The sequence below is a fragment of the Merops nubicus genome, unplaced genomic scaffold, assembly GCF_000691845.1.
Source record: "Merops nubicus isolate BGI_N331 unplaced genomic scaffold, ASM69184v1 scaffold578, whole genome shotgun sequence".
In the NCBI taxonomy this organism is placed as follows: Eukaryota; Metazoa; Chordata; class Aves; order Coraciiformes; family Meropidae; genus Merops; species Merops nubicus.
Window position 1 is genome coordinate 52,108 of NW_008623432.1, and position 15,463 is coordinate 67,570.

General features: G+C 38.4%; 1 protein-coding gene across 1 annotated transcript in view; it reads left to right on the forward strand.

Moving 5' to 3' along the window:
• Positions 1-1,499: 1,499 nt before the first annotated feature.
• NUMB (numb homolog (Drosophila)) overlaps positions 1,500-15,463 on the forward strand; it is a gene marked incomplete at its 3' end in the record, with an annotated part of 34,184 nt that continues 20,220 nt past the window's right edge. The window contains exons 1-2 of the mRNA XM_008945042.1: positions 1,500-1,625; positions 13,742-13,816. Of these exons, the coding sequence (XP_008943290.1) occupies positions 1,500-1,625; positions 13,742-13,816 (201 nt within the window). The remainder of the gene's footprint in view (positions 1,626-13,741; positions 13,817-15,463) is intronic.

Sequence of the window (15,463 nt, forward strand, 5' to 3'; positions counted from 1 at the left end):
CAGCCTTTGCCATACCTCTCAGCCCTTCCATGGATTTGCATGAGAGATTTGGGTTGCATGGAGTGCCACCACACCTCACTGCTTTCAAACACTCATCAAGCAGCTTGGAGTGCAAGGTGTTTGCTGCAAAAATGGAGTTTGGTTTGGTTGTTTGCTAACGTAGAATTGCATACAGAACGTTTTAGGATTTCTAGTTCAGCTGATCAGAGTTAGGCAGTGATTTTTCTGTAATCCTTTTAATTTCTGACTTATATTCACCTTTGAAATTGCTGCATTTTGAACTTGAGCATCTTAAATGTCAGATACCACAAGCGTAAATATGTTGATTTTTCTCACCTATGTCAAGTGGTTTGAACTGAAAGACGTTTGTTCTTTTCAGAGTTTAAAGTACTGGTGAAATTATTTTTAAAGCTACTTTGATTCAAAGGCTGTCTGTTGACAACCACAAACATCTATATTCTGTAGTTAGTTAATCTAATGGGAAATAAGCATATATAATCCAGTTAGATTTCATTGCCTTGCATTCTGTAGCATCTTTTTTAAATCAGAATGAGACATCATGATTTCAAGAAGGCTTCTTTTTCAGGAGAGTAATACCTCAGAAGCCTTCCAGCAGGTTTTGTATATTCTCTATGTTGTATCCGTATGATTTTACTTCTGCAGCTGAATACTGAGTCTTTTTACTAGTACTACTTTATCTGATAGCTTCTTGGCTAATTGTAGTTTGAACCTAGTAAAGGTGAGCATGTCTGAAGTAAAGATGGGCTTGTAAATAGAAACTGATACATAAGAGACTACTGTATTAAAAAATACCTAATTCTAGACTTTAGAAGTGTAATTACAAAACTGTCTTCCCCCTTTGAAGAGGTAAGGCTATGTAATTGTTTAGAGATTTACCCAGGACGTGGAAGTCAATACAGTGCATTTCTCATTTAAGAAATAAGAACTTTTACCACTAGATTAAGTAAGGGCTGGACTGTTCCCCTCAGTAAAAGTATGGACCTGTCACTCATACTTAAAGAATAACCCAAGCACCTAATTTTAGGAGTAGTCTTAGGGCTGTGAATCCTTGCCTTGCATGGGTGCCTTGGAAGTTTGTGCTACTAGTGTTCTGCTTGGTTGCTCTAGGTAAGTGTTTAAATTTGGGGAGGCAGGATTTCATGTGCATCACTCTTCAGAACTCCTCTGTCAGCTATTTTAGGTAACCTTACGCTCAGAGTAATAGTTATTCCTGGGTCTAATGCTTCCGTTGCTGTGGAGGGATATTAAGAGAAGTGGATTTGTGTTTTCCACTTCGAAGTGAGTATCTGTCTTTCTCTGAATCTGTCTAAATTTTATTTTCCTTTCACAGGTTCCTCTGTTCCTGTTTGCACAAGCTGAGAATTTTTCACAGGGACATTGGTCATGATAGTGGTTGACCCAAAGTGGCTAAATGTTTTGGTGCCAATTGGCAGTATTCTTTTTTTTTTTTCTTCTTCTAGGACGTGAAAATCTGAGAAATGAACAAATTACGGCAAAGCTTCAGGAGAAAGAAAGATGTCTATGTGCCAGAGGCCAGCAGGCCTCACCAGTGGCAGACTGATGAGGAAGGCGTTCGTACGGGCAAGTGCAGCTTCCCTGTGAAGGTAAGAGCTGCTGCCTTTCCTTCAGACATCCAGGAGGTACTCTTGCCATGAATTATTTGGAGTTTTTGGCAAGCATAAGCCAGCGGCATGCTTCATTACACACTGACCTGTTTTACAGTCAGCTCTCATTGCAAAGGATGTGGCTTTTTTTTTTTTTTTAAAACCAGATGACTAATGTAACAAATGCCTTGGAAAAATCACTGTCTGAGGTATCCTACGTTATTATCTAGTTGAAATAAATCATGTAGCTAGGCAGAGGAGTAACATATTTGTCTTCCTTTTTCTGGAAGAACAGGAACGATAGACCTCTTGGATTACATGGAGGGGTACTCAGTTCTCTCTTAAAAGTGGAGTTAGTTACAGTTTGACTTGTAAGGTAAGCGGTGGGTTGTGCTGGGAAAGGAATCCTCCCTCCCTTTTGATAACTGACAACATTGCTGAGTAACAGCAGAGTTTCCTTCCAGTGCTTGGGGTTGTAAGCAGTTGCTAACTTCTGAGGGTGTCTCCCATGCTACAGTTCTGTCTTTGTCTATATTACAGACTATTAATGCATGTGAAACTGAAATAACTTTTTTAAATTCTGAGAAGTGATTCCAGATTATCGGAGGTATTATGAATAGGTATTTTCTTTTGTGGCACCATTTCTCCGTCCCCTGTATTTAAGAAACAATAATATGTTAATATTTTAGAATGATGTTTAGCGTTAATACTTAAGTAATACACTGATGAAGATAAATATGAAATGTAAAGTGTCTTGTTTTGTGTGCTCCCCTTGTAATCAAAAGCTTTCTTCCTCAAGGCACACTAATACTGGCTCTACAACAGACTGTAAGCACATGACACTTAGGGAATGCTAATGCATTTAGTATCTGTGCACAAGGAAAGCAGTCTATGGTTCTGAAACTTAAGGACCTTTTATTAGTTTTTATCTCTATTATACTTAAAGTAATTGCTAGTTAAACAGGTGGTGTTGCTAGGTGGAACTCCTGAAACTGGCCGTTACGTACTTCTGTAAAGCTGTGGCTATGTGCAGATATACAATACATCTGAGGTAACTTTCACACGAGGTCCATGAGCTACTGTAGTTGCCTGTGTGTACTTTTACATAAACTCAAGTGTATATAATGTTTCTGGTTTGTTATGGTTGTCTGCTTGTTTGTCTTTGTCTTGTGTTAGTTTTCTGCTGGAGGAAGGAACTGTAATCCAGTACTAAGTAGAGGTGGTGTTTTGCCAGAGCTTTGAAAGTGAGTAACTGCTCTGTGGAAGCTGAAACTTAGATTAAGGTTTAACACTGTCTAGGAGAGAACAGAGCTGTTAGCTTGAGAATTGTTGTTTTTTAATAATTTAGGCATTACACGGGTTGAAAAGCAAAATGCTCAATTTCTAGACATTTAGTTTTACTCAAAACTTTTTCAGTCCTTTACTGAATACAAGGGGTGTGAACCATTTCTTGCTGTTTAAAGGCTGACCTTTTTTTAACTCTCAGTCAGGACTTGCACTTATAATGACAAATGCTTCCTGTATTTAAATGAAGCATTCATCTATTCTGGGCACATGTACCCAAAGTCAGAAAAGGTTTTGGACTATTCTGTGTTGAAGAGGCATAGAAATGCCTTTGCATCCTGTCATTATAATGGGACTTACCCTTATTTGCCCACTTTATATTGGAATCCACTGAATTATTTTTTTTTTTTTTAAAACTACTCTGAAGTAAATGCACCTTTACCTACATTTCTTGATTTGGTCAGAATGGAAGACTATATTTAAAGAATTTGCAATGAGATTAAAACTTAAAATCAGAACAATTTGAGAGTAAGGGGCACTTTAGCTTATTGGATTAGAGTTTATCTTCCAAAATACTGTGCCTTGAGGTGGGCAGTAGTGGAAATTTTTGTTAGGCTTGGGATGCAAAGTGGGTGTTAGCTGGTGTTTTATAGATACAGACAGGAAGTTTGCCATTGTGAGTGAACGAGATAAACCAGCTGTAGAGTCATCAGTTCAGTGGGTGGTACTATATATTGCTCACAAAAAAAGAATAGAACTTTGTGCTATTGAAGGAGAGTATCCTGTCACGCTGTTCTTGGGTATTATTCAGAAATTCATACATTCCAGGAAAAGTAAGCAGTCTCCTCTGTCCTTAAATATCTGATGGGGTGATTTTTCTTCCTGATGCTCCTCAAGGGAGCAGAATAAACAGATATTTTGGGGGAAATGGTTAATGAATAGGAGCGCATTAGAATCTGAAACATGGTTAAAATATTGTCTTATAACTTTCCTAAATGGGAATTCCAGAGTGGTCCGTTGCCAGTAGGATGGCTGCTCAATCAGTTTTATGTTTCGGGGGTGGAGGCATTAGTCTGTCCTCATTTTTTATGATCTACTTTGCCCACCCTCTAAAAGTCATCAGCAGTAGTCCTTTGGAGCTCAAAGCATAGATGAGTGGTAAGACCAGAGTATGGATTTTGCAGGGATGAGGAAGATTTTACCTCTGTAGCTGGTGAAGACCTGAAAATTTTTAACAAATGTCTCTACAGCTGCTTTTAATGTTTTCTGTATTAAAGTAAAATACATGAAACTATCATGTTGAGGACTTGGTTTCTTCTAATGCTTGGTGTTTTATTTAGGTAAGGCTCTAACATTCTTTTTTTTGGAGACAGACGTGCAAATACAGAGCAGGGAATGTTTGCCTTTGGTTTCTCTTGTAAAAGGGAAAGTTCATGGAAGTTTGATGGGTAAAAGATATGTCACTCTTGTAAAGTAGTGTGAAGTATGTTTGTTTTTTTAACTTCTTGCCTTTGGCCATTTTTATTTTGCTCAGAGTTGGGGTGTTTCTAGAGTGCCAGCAAAGATTTACCCTTTTTTAGATACGACAGAACATGTGGAAAGACTTTGAAAGTGATGTTGCAAATAGGATTTCATCCTGCTTCCAGGCTTCACTCTGTCAGTGTTGGGCAGGGACTCCAGTAGCTGCTCATTCATTGTGCTTTGAGGATGCTGTGCTGCAAACAGATTTCATATTCCTGAAAGTTTTCTGCGTTGGCACTGTTCTTGAAGCAATTCCTGTGCTACATCAGTAGTTGATCCTTATTGTTAATTAAAGTCTGTAATTGTGCTGTTGGATTTTGAGCAAATCCAATGCATCTATGGATTGTTTTCATTGTGGTAGAGAAGATGCCTTGTGGGAAGTATTAGAAAAATTCCTATTACGTTGTTGCTTTAAAATTCAAGGAAGGGGATTCGATGCACAGTTGGTTTTCTCCAGCACTGTGCTCCTAAGTTTGGAGGTGGTGATAATCCTGGGCACATACTGTTACTTCTAGGCAATAACACTTTTGTTTGTTTGTTTAACAGTCTGTGATTTTCCACTAGTTGGAGTGGCTGTGTTGTATGTAACCAGCTACTACTGATCGTGTTTCCTCAGTCGTAGTAGTGTGTGTAGGATGTATTTACAGATAGCTCTTCACTGTGTTGGAAACGTAACCACGCTTGGGGTGGTGATCTGACACATTCAGAATTGGGCCTTGGAACAGCTACTGAGTTTCCTACAGTGCTCTTCTGTGTAAACTGTGTGGAATTTGAGAAAGCTGCCCTGAAAGAAGAGGCAGGATGCTGGAGTGTACGACTGGATGGTTTATTTGCACTCCACTGCAGCAGCAGAGAGAGAGGTGCCTGTCTGTCAGCAGAGGTTTGTCAAACTTGTGTTTAGACACGTGTGACTTACAGACTTGTGCTGTTCCATTGGGAACACAATGGTATTGTCTCCTAACTTTTGTGGTGTGGAGGTGTGATACATTGCAGCTTTTATAGAGGTACTCAGAGTAGCCCCCTTATTAAATTTGACACTGTTACAGCTGCTGGAAGATCTGTGCAGAAGAATATTTTTGGGGCAAATTCTTTTCTGCTGTCCTAACAAACTAAAAAGTAACTCCTGAGTTTCAGTAGTGAATCTTCCCTCTGAAACTGTACCAGATGTATGTAATGTGTAAGGGACTGAGATGGAAAGACTGTTTTTGAACCTGTTCAGAAGCAGATTATTGTGGCAGGCATGACAGCCACGCGTGTCAGTGCTGTAGGTTATTGTTACGCAATCTTCATGCATCATAACTGCAAAAAATGAAGTTCATTGACATAAAAATTTTCAAACTTGCTTTTTTGCTCCAGACACTACCTCACTGAGAACATGCAGCTGGGTCTATGTTTTAATGACTAAAATATTTGACACTAGGGCTTCTTTTGTCTGAAGTCCCTTTTCAGATGTCCCTCTGGGTAAGTCATTTTTAGTCATACAAATGCACTTTAGAGTAACTAGCCTGTGAAATTTATATCAGAAAAATTATGTCATTTCCCTCTACTTAACATAACTAAACAAACCTAGTATTTGCAAGTTGTTGGTGGTTCTAACCAACTGGACATGTTAAACAGAATATTAACAGCTGATTCCTACCCATGGCTCTAGAAGATGCAACGGTGACATATATCTTGGATTAATTTAATTAGTTTTAAACTGTCACTTTCATAGTTTTGGTGGTCAGTCTCTTTTGATCTTAATGCACCTAAGGCTACTGTTACCTGTAGCACTTGTGGTTCTATTACATTTATTCTGACTTGAAGACTAAAAATACCAATGCAAAAAGTCCATGTGGAAGAGTAGCAAACCACATTTGTATTTTTGAATTTGGAGTCCAGGAATTGCTGCTGAGTTCCTGATATCCTGTGAGTTACTTTTCTTCATTTCTGTATTAGTGTTGACAAATAAAAATTGTATGGACAACAGTTGTACATTCCAACATAAAAGAATTCACTTTTCAGAGTAAATACTCTTCAGCTGTTTCCTGCCTAGCCCTTGCTTTGGTGGGAGAAGTTTGGAGGGCACTGTATCGCTCTGTATTTGAGCAGAGGCGGAAGGAAAGGGAACAGATTAATGCTGAGCACTGTTGAGTGTCTGCACTGGGACTTGTGGATGTCAGTTCTCATCCCTGGGGTGCCTGTAACCTGGCAGCATGTTATGTCATTGGGCCATATGTAGCCCTGCTGAAACTGCTATGGGTAGGAAATAGGCCATTTCTGTCACTTTGTGACAAGAGAAACAAGGTGTGAGAGCACACACTGTATGCTCCGCTTGTAGCTGCCCGGCTGTCCTCTTTTAGATTTGGAATTTACATACTGAACTTTATTGCTTTGAGTCAAATTCATAAATCTCATATTAAAAATAACTTCTTTATTTTTAATCAGTTTATAAACACAGCTTGCGTGCCATTACGGTCCTTCAGATCAGAAAGGCTGGTACAGGGCATGGGTAACTGTGGCTTTAATTTTATGTCCTAAATGCACTTCTAATTTGAAATAATAGCTGTGAAGGAGTTTACCAGAGTGTTGATGCTGAAGTGCCTTTAAGTTAGGCATGTGGTATTTTTGACTGTGAAAGCTTGAGATGCTTGAGTAGTCTTTGGAAACTATGTTAAGTATTTTTAAGAAGTTAATGTGACAAATCTGCTGATTTCTGAAATGTTGCACAGCCTTACACATTAAACACTACAAATCCCTACCTCTTAAGGCATGAACTGATGTTAACCATGAACAATAACCATTCCTATTGATGCTAAGCCGGCAGCAAGCAAAGGTGCATTGTTAAAATCCTGCAGCATTTAAGATCACAGGAAAAAAGCTTGAAGACAGCTAATTGTGAAAGAATGGTGATTTCAACAGTGTGCAACTTGCCTCAAATATATTCCTCTGCATTTTTGTCACGATTAAAAAAGAATGCAATGCAATCCTTTATCTTTAAACTTTTCACGCTTGTGTTCAGCCCTTAGTCATGTTTGAATAGCCTCACAAACAAGAATTTTTAAATGGAGCTTCTTACTCAATTTTAAACCTCCCTTGTCTTTGTCCAAGGTCAAATTCTTAAATTGTTTAGTAAACTTCAAACTGTTTTGAAGATATGACTGTTATTGTTTAGAGCCATAAAAATGGTTTGGATGTCCTTGCACAAATATTTCTTTTAGATGTAATTTAGGTGTTGCAAATCAAAAAGTTTTCATTGGGTTATCCTTTTGAATTCTGGGTGGATTGGTTTTTAAAATTATGGGATTCCTAGTGTCATAAATGGAAATGGAATTTTTTCCAGGACTTGGAGAAATGATATAATGTGCTCCTGTGCAGTGTGTTTGTAAAACTGCGCCATCAACACTTGATTTTCTGTTATTTTCTTTTTTTAAAGGAAATTTTATATTTATTTACTAATGTTGAGTTCCTAGCTAAGTAGGAATTGCAAACTGGAGTGAAGAATTGAAAACCTAAGAAAGGAAATTTTATATTTACTAATGTTGAGTTCCTAGCTAAGTAGGAATTGCAAACTGGAGTGAAGAATTGAAAACCTAAAGTCTAAGAGTACGTACATGAAGCTCGCAAGGGGATAGCAGCAATGGTGCATTTAAGCCTCATCAGGGGAAACGAGGATGGGCATTAAGAACAACTCAGCAAAACAACCTCCCTTCCTAACAGTGAGGCCTGTAAGCTCCAGAGTAGTGTTCTACCCTATTGATCTCCAGTGACAGGAATGTATAGATGGTATAGAATTTGTGTTGGGTTTAGAGTTAGATTCTTTGAGCACACATCATTCAGAGGAATTTAGCTGTCTTAGGCTGTTACAGCTTCTAGTTTGGGGGGTTTAACAGGTTGATGGCACATTTTCATTTCTAATGACTTAGGGAAGTAGCAGAAGTTGGACCCTAAGACCATGTGTAGCATCGTAACTAACCTTTAGCTTTGATTAAGCAGAATCAAGCTTAGTTTGTTGATGCTTAATCATGGAGTTTGTTTTCTGTGCTTCTGCAGCTCTGTCTCAGCAAACATCTGTTTCAAACAGATAAATCAAACAAGCAGGAGCACGGGTGTGAGAGAGGAGAGAAGTAAAGTACTGCACATTGTAATGTAAATCTTACAGAAGTCAATGGAGAAGTAGCTCAGCTTTAAGACATATCCAGCCTTTCTGGATTTAAGCTTATGTCTAGTGGCAAGACAGCATTCCACTGTGAAACTGTGGAGCTCAGGCTTTGATTCTTGAGCAATACCAATTTCAGAAGCATATTTACACATGCAGATGCCAAGTAGTCAGTCTTACTGTTACAAATAAAAGCCCAGTTGTAGAGAGAAAAGTACTTGCACAGAGGAAGAAAGAGGAGTATTGCTGCCTCTAGAAAAAATACCAAGGATATGATGGTGTGATTCTGTCTGTGGCAGCTAGTTCCCTAGCATGGGGTGCCTTGGCCAAGGCTTAAGTAAACTCATTTCCTGCATCCGTCTAGTTTCAAATGTAATCTGAAGAACCTAATCTGTTATTGCAAATAAAACAGCACAACTGAACATCTGCTGATCCAGAGGCATCTTCAATTATTTGTGTAGCTGTCTCTTTGGAAGAGGGACTGCAACAGCATATTAACAGATTGGAATAAACAAGAGTGGCTCGAGTTGTCCAGGTCAAAGGAGTTCTAAAGGATCTTTCTTTTTTGCCAGCTATTATTGTTGAACTTTGAAATTTTGAAAAATGAGTCAGCCAAATATTTGTGAAAGAGATGAGAACAAAGATCAGGGCAGTATTTCTTGTACTAGGACACGGATGGTGGATCTGTTCTGTTTCTGACCTAATACATCCCCTTGATGTTTTCTTAGGAGCAATTTCAGTAGTGTAGGTTTGGATGAAGGCAGGAGGACAGCTTCACCAAAAATGCTTGATAATGGTAACTTAAGTTGTTTGTTTTTAGATGAAATTGGAAAAAGTTTAAAATGTTGAAAAAGACTGAGGTTTCTCAAGCACTTTTCAAGTCCTAAGGGCATTTTGCTATGGGCCAGTTTAACGTGTTGGTGTGTTGATTGCTCTGCCTTGAGATTGATACTGATCACCACCATCTGTGAAAAAACCTTAAAGCTGAGGTGAAGAGAAAAAGGTGTGTGGTGTTTTATTTTTTTTTTTTTAATTACTTGCTGTACCACCATCTCATTTTTTTTTTTCTGAAAAAGTTAATATACGTAGTACAATTAAGATGTTTGTGTCAAGGGGCTCTCCAACAGCCCTTGAAAGTATTATATTTGGATTAGAGCTTTTATGTTGCTTTGTGTGTGGACTCTGCCCACAAAGATTCTAGCTTTCTCTAAAAGCATTGGTGGTTAATTTATGGTATAGCAATTAAATCTCTTACAGAACGTCTTATGGCTGAGAATTGCTGATACCATGACTATCATTCGTTGGTTGTTATGGAAATTAAGTGGGAATGCATTCAATATTAATACTGCATTCCTACTATGTGCACTTCCATGATGGAAAAGTATTTGCCTTCCCCAGGAATGTTAGCTGCTGCAGTGATCCTTCTGTCAAGGGGTGCTCTTCCCAAATGTATCCGGGGTACCCCCTCTCTTACTGTTCTGCAGAGTCATCAGCCACCATGGTGTGGCTGGAGCAGCTCACGTTGATGCTGAACACCCAGTAGTTCTGTGTCCCAGTCCTGGAGTGTGTCTGTGGTCATGTGCTGTGATGGATTTCAATGAGGGTTTACTCGGACAGGGCCAGTTGCTGCCCAGGCACTTCACAGTGTTTCTTCTTCCCTTTGAAAGGGAAGTTCCTTTCACAGATCCTGAAAGGTTGTGTATAGAAGGGTGGCATTTCTGTAACTTCTTTTTAAAGTTGTTGCCATTCAATCTCTTTCCTGTGGCAGGACAACGGTGATGGTTTATTTTTCTTAAGTCCTGAATTCTGGTGTTTAGCTTCCATTTCAGGCTGTTAGGAGCAGGCCATGTCTTAGTCTAACTAGCAGCTGCATTTTCTTTTTCTATTAAATTTTTCAATGTCATTCATAAGATGCTGTTCCACTAATAAGTTGAGCTAATATTTCAAATTTAAGGTTAGGTAGTGATATAATTTATCACTTCTAATTCAAATATAAGTATACTAAAAAGGGTCTCAAGTATGTAGCAGAGTTATTTGCCAGGTTTCTTGAAGAAATATTTACATCTTTGGTTACTACCCATTAAAATTCAGATAACTAGCACTGTTTAAATACAGGAGCAATGTGTATCTACTCTCAGCCTGGTGGGGGAAACTTTTAAATAAGCCTGGAGACTTTGAAGGGGACTTGGTGCTCTAAGGGACATTCAGGTGGAAAAAAAAAAAAAAAAAGGAAAAAAGACTATCACAACATTCTGATTGTATAGTTGAAAATGTTTTTTACAAGAAACTTAAAAATATATTGGTATCTATAAGGAATTAACACATCACCACTGCACCACAGGGGGGGGGGAAAAAAAATCCAGGATGATTGAAACTGCCTGTGAAATGTACAAGCCCACTGGTACTGGTAGCAACGAGCTTCTGGTTTCTGCAGAAACGGTGCAGTGGGAAGAAGAAGTTATTTTTGGTGAAGGGCGTAAAGTGTAAGCGCAAACAAAGCACCTTTTGTCCTCTATATCATAGAGAAGTATTGTGTGGCAGTGTAATTTCTTTTATAATTCAGAATTGATTGATGCTCAATGAGGTCTGTGGATTGTACCCTTTTGCTGTGGGTAGATGCACTTGATAAGTGCAATAATGTCCCCATTCACTGGAGTGGAAGCAGTATTGAAAACTGCAGCTAAACTTGCTGTCTCCAGCAGCAGTGGCATGACTGATTGCTGAAAGTTGGAGCATGGGACTTGAATAGAGGTTTGGCAACGCAGGGGAAAATGGTTGTCTGTTTTGGAGTGTGACATGAGGCAATATTTACCCTGCTCTGTTTCTCCCTTTTCCAAGCAAAAGGCAGGTTGCCAAGTACAGGGACTGAATGGTTTGGATCTTCAGCTGGAAACATTTTGCCTGCACTGGGGTAAATGAGATGTGCAGACAGCTCAGGAAATCCCAAAGTTGTCCTCTCATTGTATGATGCTTTTAATGGTCATGCAAACGAAGTGGCTCATTCTATGCATATATCTTTCTTTCTGTCCTCTATAAACCTCACCCTCATTCCTGCCTATATCCCTCCCTTTTTAAAGAGAAGTTTACAAACTTTCTTAAGTTGTTAAACCCCAACATTTTCTGTGACAAATATTCAAACCCACGAAATTTCTGCACTTCTGGAATTTCCAGAGGAGTCATGGCAGAACAGAAGATCTATTTTTATAACAGTTGATAATAAATATGTACATCCAGAACATAGTAAATGCATTTCAGTTGTTACTGTTTGTGTATATTTAAGTTTAAAATTTTCTAGTTCGTGTGTGTTCTGGAGAGCTGAAGATCTTGCGCAAGTGTTCAGCAAGCTCAGCTGAGGGAGTGCAGTTGCTGTTTTGGCAGCTCCAGCATTCAATTATATGGCTTCAGCCTCAAAAGTGCTCATTTTGAAAAAGCTCTAAAGTGTCAGATCTCTTTTATTTACCTTCTAGTTTCTATGCAACTTATTTGTCAAGCTGTCGTCCAGCTGTGAGGTCTGGTTTAAATGAAATTCTTGCAGAATTGTTCCATCCAGATTTACTCTGTTTTAAAAATGCCACATATTGAGATTTAATGTTAAAGCTCTCTGTCACTTAAGAGCTTTAAAATCTTTCAGCAGTTTAGTGATACACAGGGAGATAGTCACCTTTTTTGGAGCACCTTCCCTTGCATGGAAAAAATCCTCAACTTTCAAATTTCTATAAAATTTTAAAAACATTCTCAGTTGGTCCATTTAGTTGAATCTGTTATATTATTCTGATAAAGTGCTTCAATATGGTGCTAAAGAGTGAAATAATTTTTTCCTATCTAGTTAAGTGTGATATGCTAATTAATGAAATAGGAATGGGGAGATGTCTGATAACTCATGACCAAATATTCTGTGGAGTGGAACTTCTCAATAGATTATTAAACCTAGCTTTACTCTTGCATTAAGTGACACAAGTGTTGATTCCGATATTTTAAAACCATTTCTTTGCTCTCTAGCTAGTCTAGAATAGAAGTGCTGAATTGCATAAAGTTCTTACAATGCCACATAAATTGGGGTAAGTTTCTTTGACCTGTACCTCTTATTACAAAACTTCAGAATGCTATTTTCAGTAGTTTCTTTGGTTTTCTTCAAGAGTTAAGTACCTTGCATAAGGATGTGAATGTTTCTGAGAGAACATTTCCTTCCACTATCAAGAAGAACTATGAGTGGAAAAGGCAGGGAGAAACTGGAAAACTTACAGCTTTATTTTTTGTCCTCCCCAAATGCAAAATGAAACTATCCACAGTACCCTGAGCCCTACACTCTAGTGTATTTCTTGAAATTGCTTTCTCTATAGGCTAAAATTATTCTGGGTTATTAATTTTAAAGCCTTGAAACCTTCAGCTTCTATTCACTGTTGTTTTGTTTTGCCTTTTAGTTTGGTGGGTTTGTGGTGTGGTGGTTTTTTTTATTGGGGTTTTTTTTTTTTGGTGTGTGTTTGTTTGGGGTTTTTTTGGTTGGTGTTTTTTTTTTTTAGAGCTTGACAAGATGAATATACAGACAACTGATTTCTTTTTTTTTTCAAATTCATTCTGAAAATGATGAATGTTTCTGTGTTCACAAGAGCCTGGTGGTGTAACGAAGATAAAAAAATTTTAGTTTACAATTTAAGAAAAAAGGTTGGGGAAAATAGAATAAAAGATGTTTTCTGTTTGCAACATTAAAGCTTCTTGTATTTGGACATGAACATTGAAATATATTTGATTATCTTATTATGCAGAATAATTCAGGTTTTGATATTAAATGTATTTATCATTATTTGAAAATAATTTATTCACACATCTCTATATTGACTTATGGTTTTCATGCTATGCTGGTAAAAGTAAAGTGACTAAAGCTCATGCTGAATAAGCAGGAAAACACAATTCTACTTTTCAATTTAATTTTTTCCCCTGAGTAGGGAAAATCTTCCCCACAAAATTTCTAGATGTATTATACTTTTCTCCTGGTGCTGGTGCCCCTTATAAATACAAAGTCAAACCTCCAAATAGAGGTCTCAGAAGAAGGTTAGCAAAGTGCTGTTAATGTCTGTCATCTCAGCTGTACTGAGATGAATTCAGAGATTGGATTTCTTTAAACCCAAGGAGTTCATGGAGCTCGTATTCAGCTTTTCTCCTCTCTTTCCTGCAGTACCTGGGGCACGTCGAAGTGGATGAGTCCAGAGGGATGCATATCTGCGAAGATGCTGTGAAGAGACTGAAATCTGTATGTATATTTGTTTCATTGAAAAGTTGTGTTTGGGGCTGTGAGCGTTACTGGAAAAGGCCCGTTTGGCAGCAGTGCCCCAGCTAAAGACTGAACTTTTGACCCACGTTAGGGGAACAGTTGGCCGGTTTGAGAGCACTGCTGTGGTTAGGGGGACGTGCTAATCTGATGATGAGAGGGAGAGAGTTACAACTGTTCTTTCTACTTGCAGAAACTATTTGCAAAACAAATGTGTAAAAATCCTCTGTGACCTTTCAGACTAAGTTGGTACCCACATGGGACTTCAACCATTGTTTTTTAACAGTTCTTTCTCCCTCTCTCTTTTCTTCTCCCTCTCTCTCTCCCTCTGTTGCCTGCCACTTTAATAGTGACTTAATTCACCATTATTATACAACATATTACTTGATTTAGGCTGCTTTTTTTTCTAATGCACTGCAGCATTGTAGTCATGCATGAAATAATCTGGCTTGCATCTGCTCAAAGTGGCCTGAAGGCTGCCTAATTCTGACATGTCATGAAGTGGGCTGCTCTCGGTTTGGCTTCTGTGAACGTTTGCTCCTGTAAATGGCACTCGTTCAAAGCTCCTTGTATTTCTGTGGCTCATTTGAAGAGGTCTAGTCATCTCTTTCCTGCAGTAGTAATATCACAAAATCCTGTGGAAATAGCAAACTCCAGAAAGGCAGTGGTCAGTCTGTCAAGGAACTGAGGCTAAAAGCGTTGAAGAGAACAGAAGGAGGAACAACATTAAAATTTGACGTTTGAATGGAGTGGAGAACCACAGTCCCTTTCGTCACATCTCTTACATGTCTTACCTATATACATTCTTCAGTGATGCTTTCAATGGAAGAAACTCTTGCATCCTTGCAGCTCAACAAAAGTACTGAAAACTCCATCAAACACTTCTACTGCACCTTTGCTGACTTAAGATATCTCCTATTGGACGTCACTTTTTTTTCTCACCAGATGTGAGGACTCAAATGACTCCAAACTAAACCTGTTCTTCCCTTCTTCCTAGCACACAACAGAGGATTACAGGTTATCTTTTCTGCCTTCTGTTGTGCTGTAAAGTTTCTGAATTGGTTTAATGCTCTGATTAAAATCAAGTCTTTTCATTCTTTTCTCTCTTGGCTAATGTATAGCAACCTGTTAAAGCTGCATCCCATCTGTTCCCATTCAGTCCAACGGTGATTGATTTTTATTAAAGAAGGGCCACACAAAATATAGATGAGTTTCTTTATTCTGTGGATTGAGTTTACATAGCTAAAAGTGCTGACCATATAATGAATTGCATCCGTTTTTTGTCTCATTCTGGTTTTTGTTCTCTCAGAATAGTTTCTATTAGCACACCAAATAACACCGCAGTACCTACTTTATGCAACTTCTCTCACTCTCTTCCCTGGGGAGCTAGGCTGTGAAGTAGCTCTTCTCTATTTTTTAATGAACTTTGAGCCCACAAGCCAGTTAAGTGCAGCTAGGCTTATAAATAATGAGACACAGTAGAAGCACAGCACCCAGTTTCTTCTGGAATCTGGATAACTCCAGGATTGTGATTCTTGATCACCTGAATTATTGATTCAAATGTCAGACTTGGATATCTGACTTTTACAGTGCATTCTCCAGAAGCAGATAATTTCATTTCCCTAAATT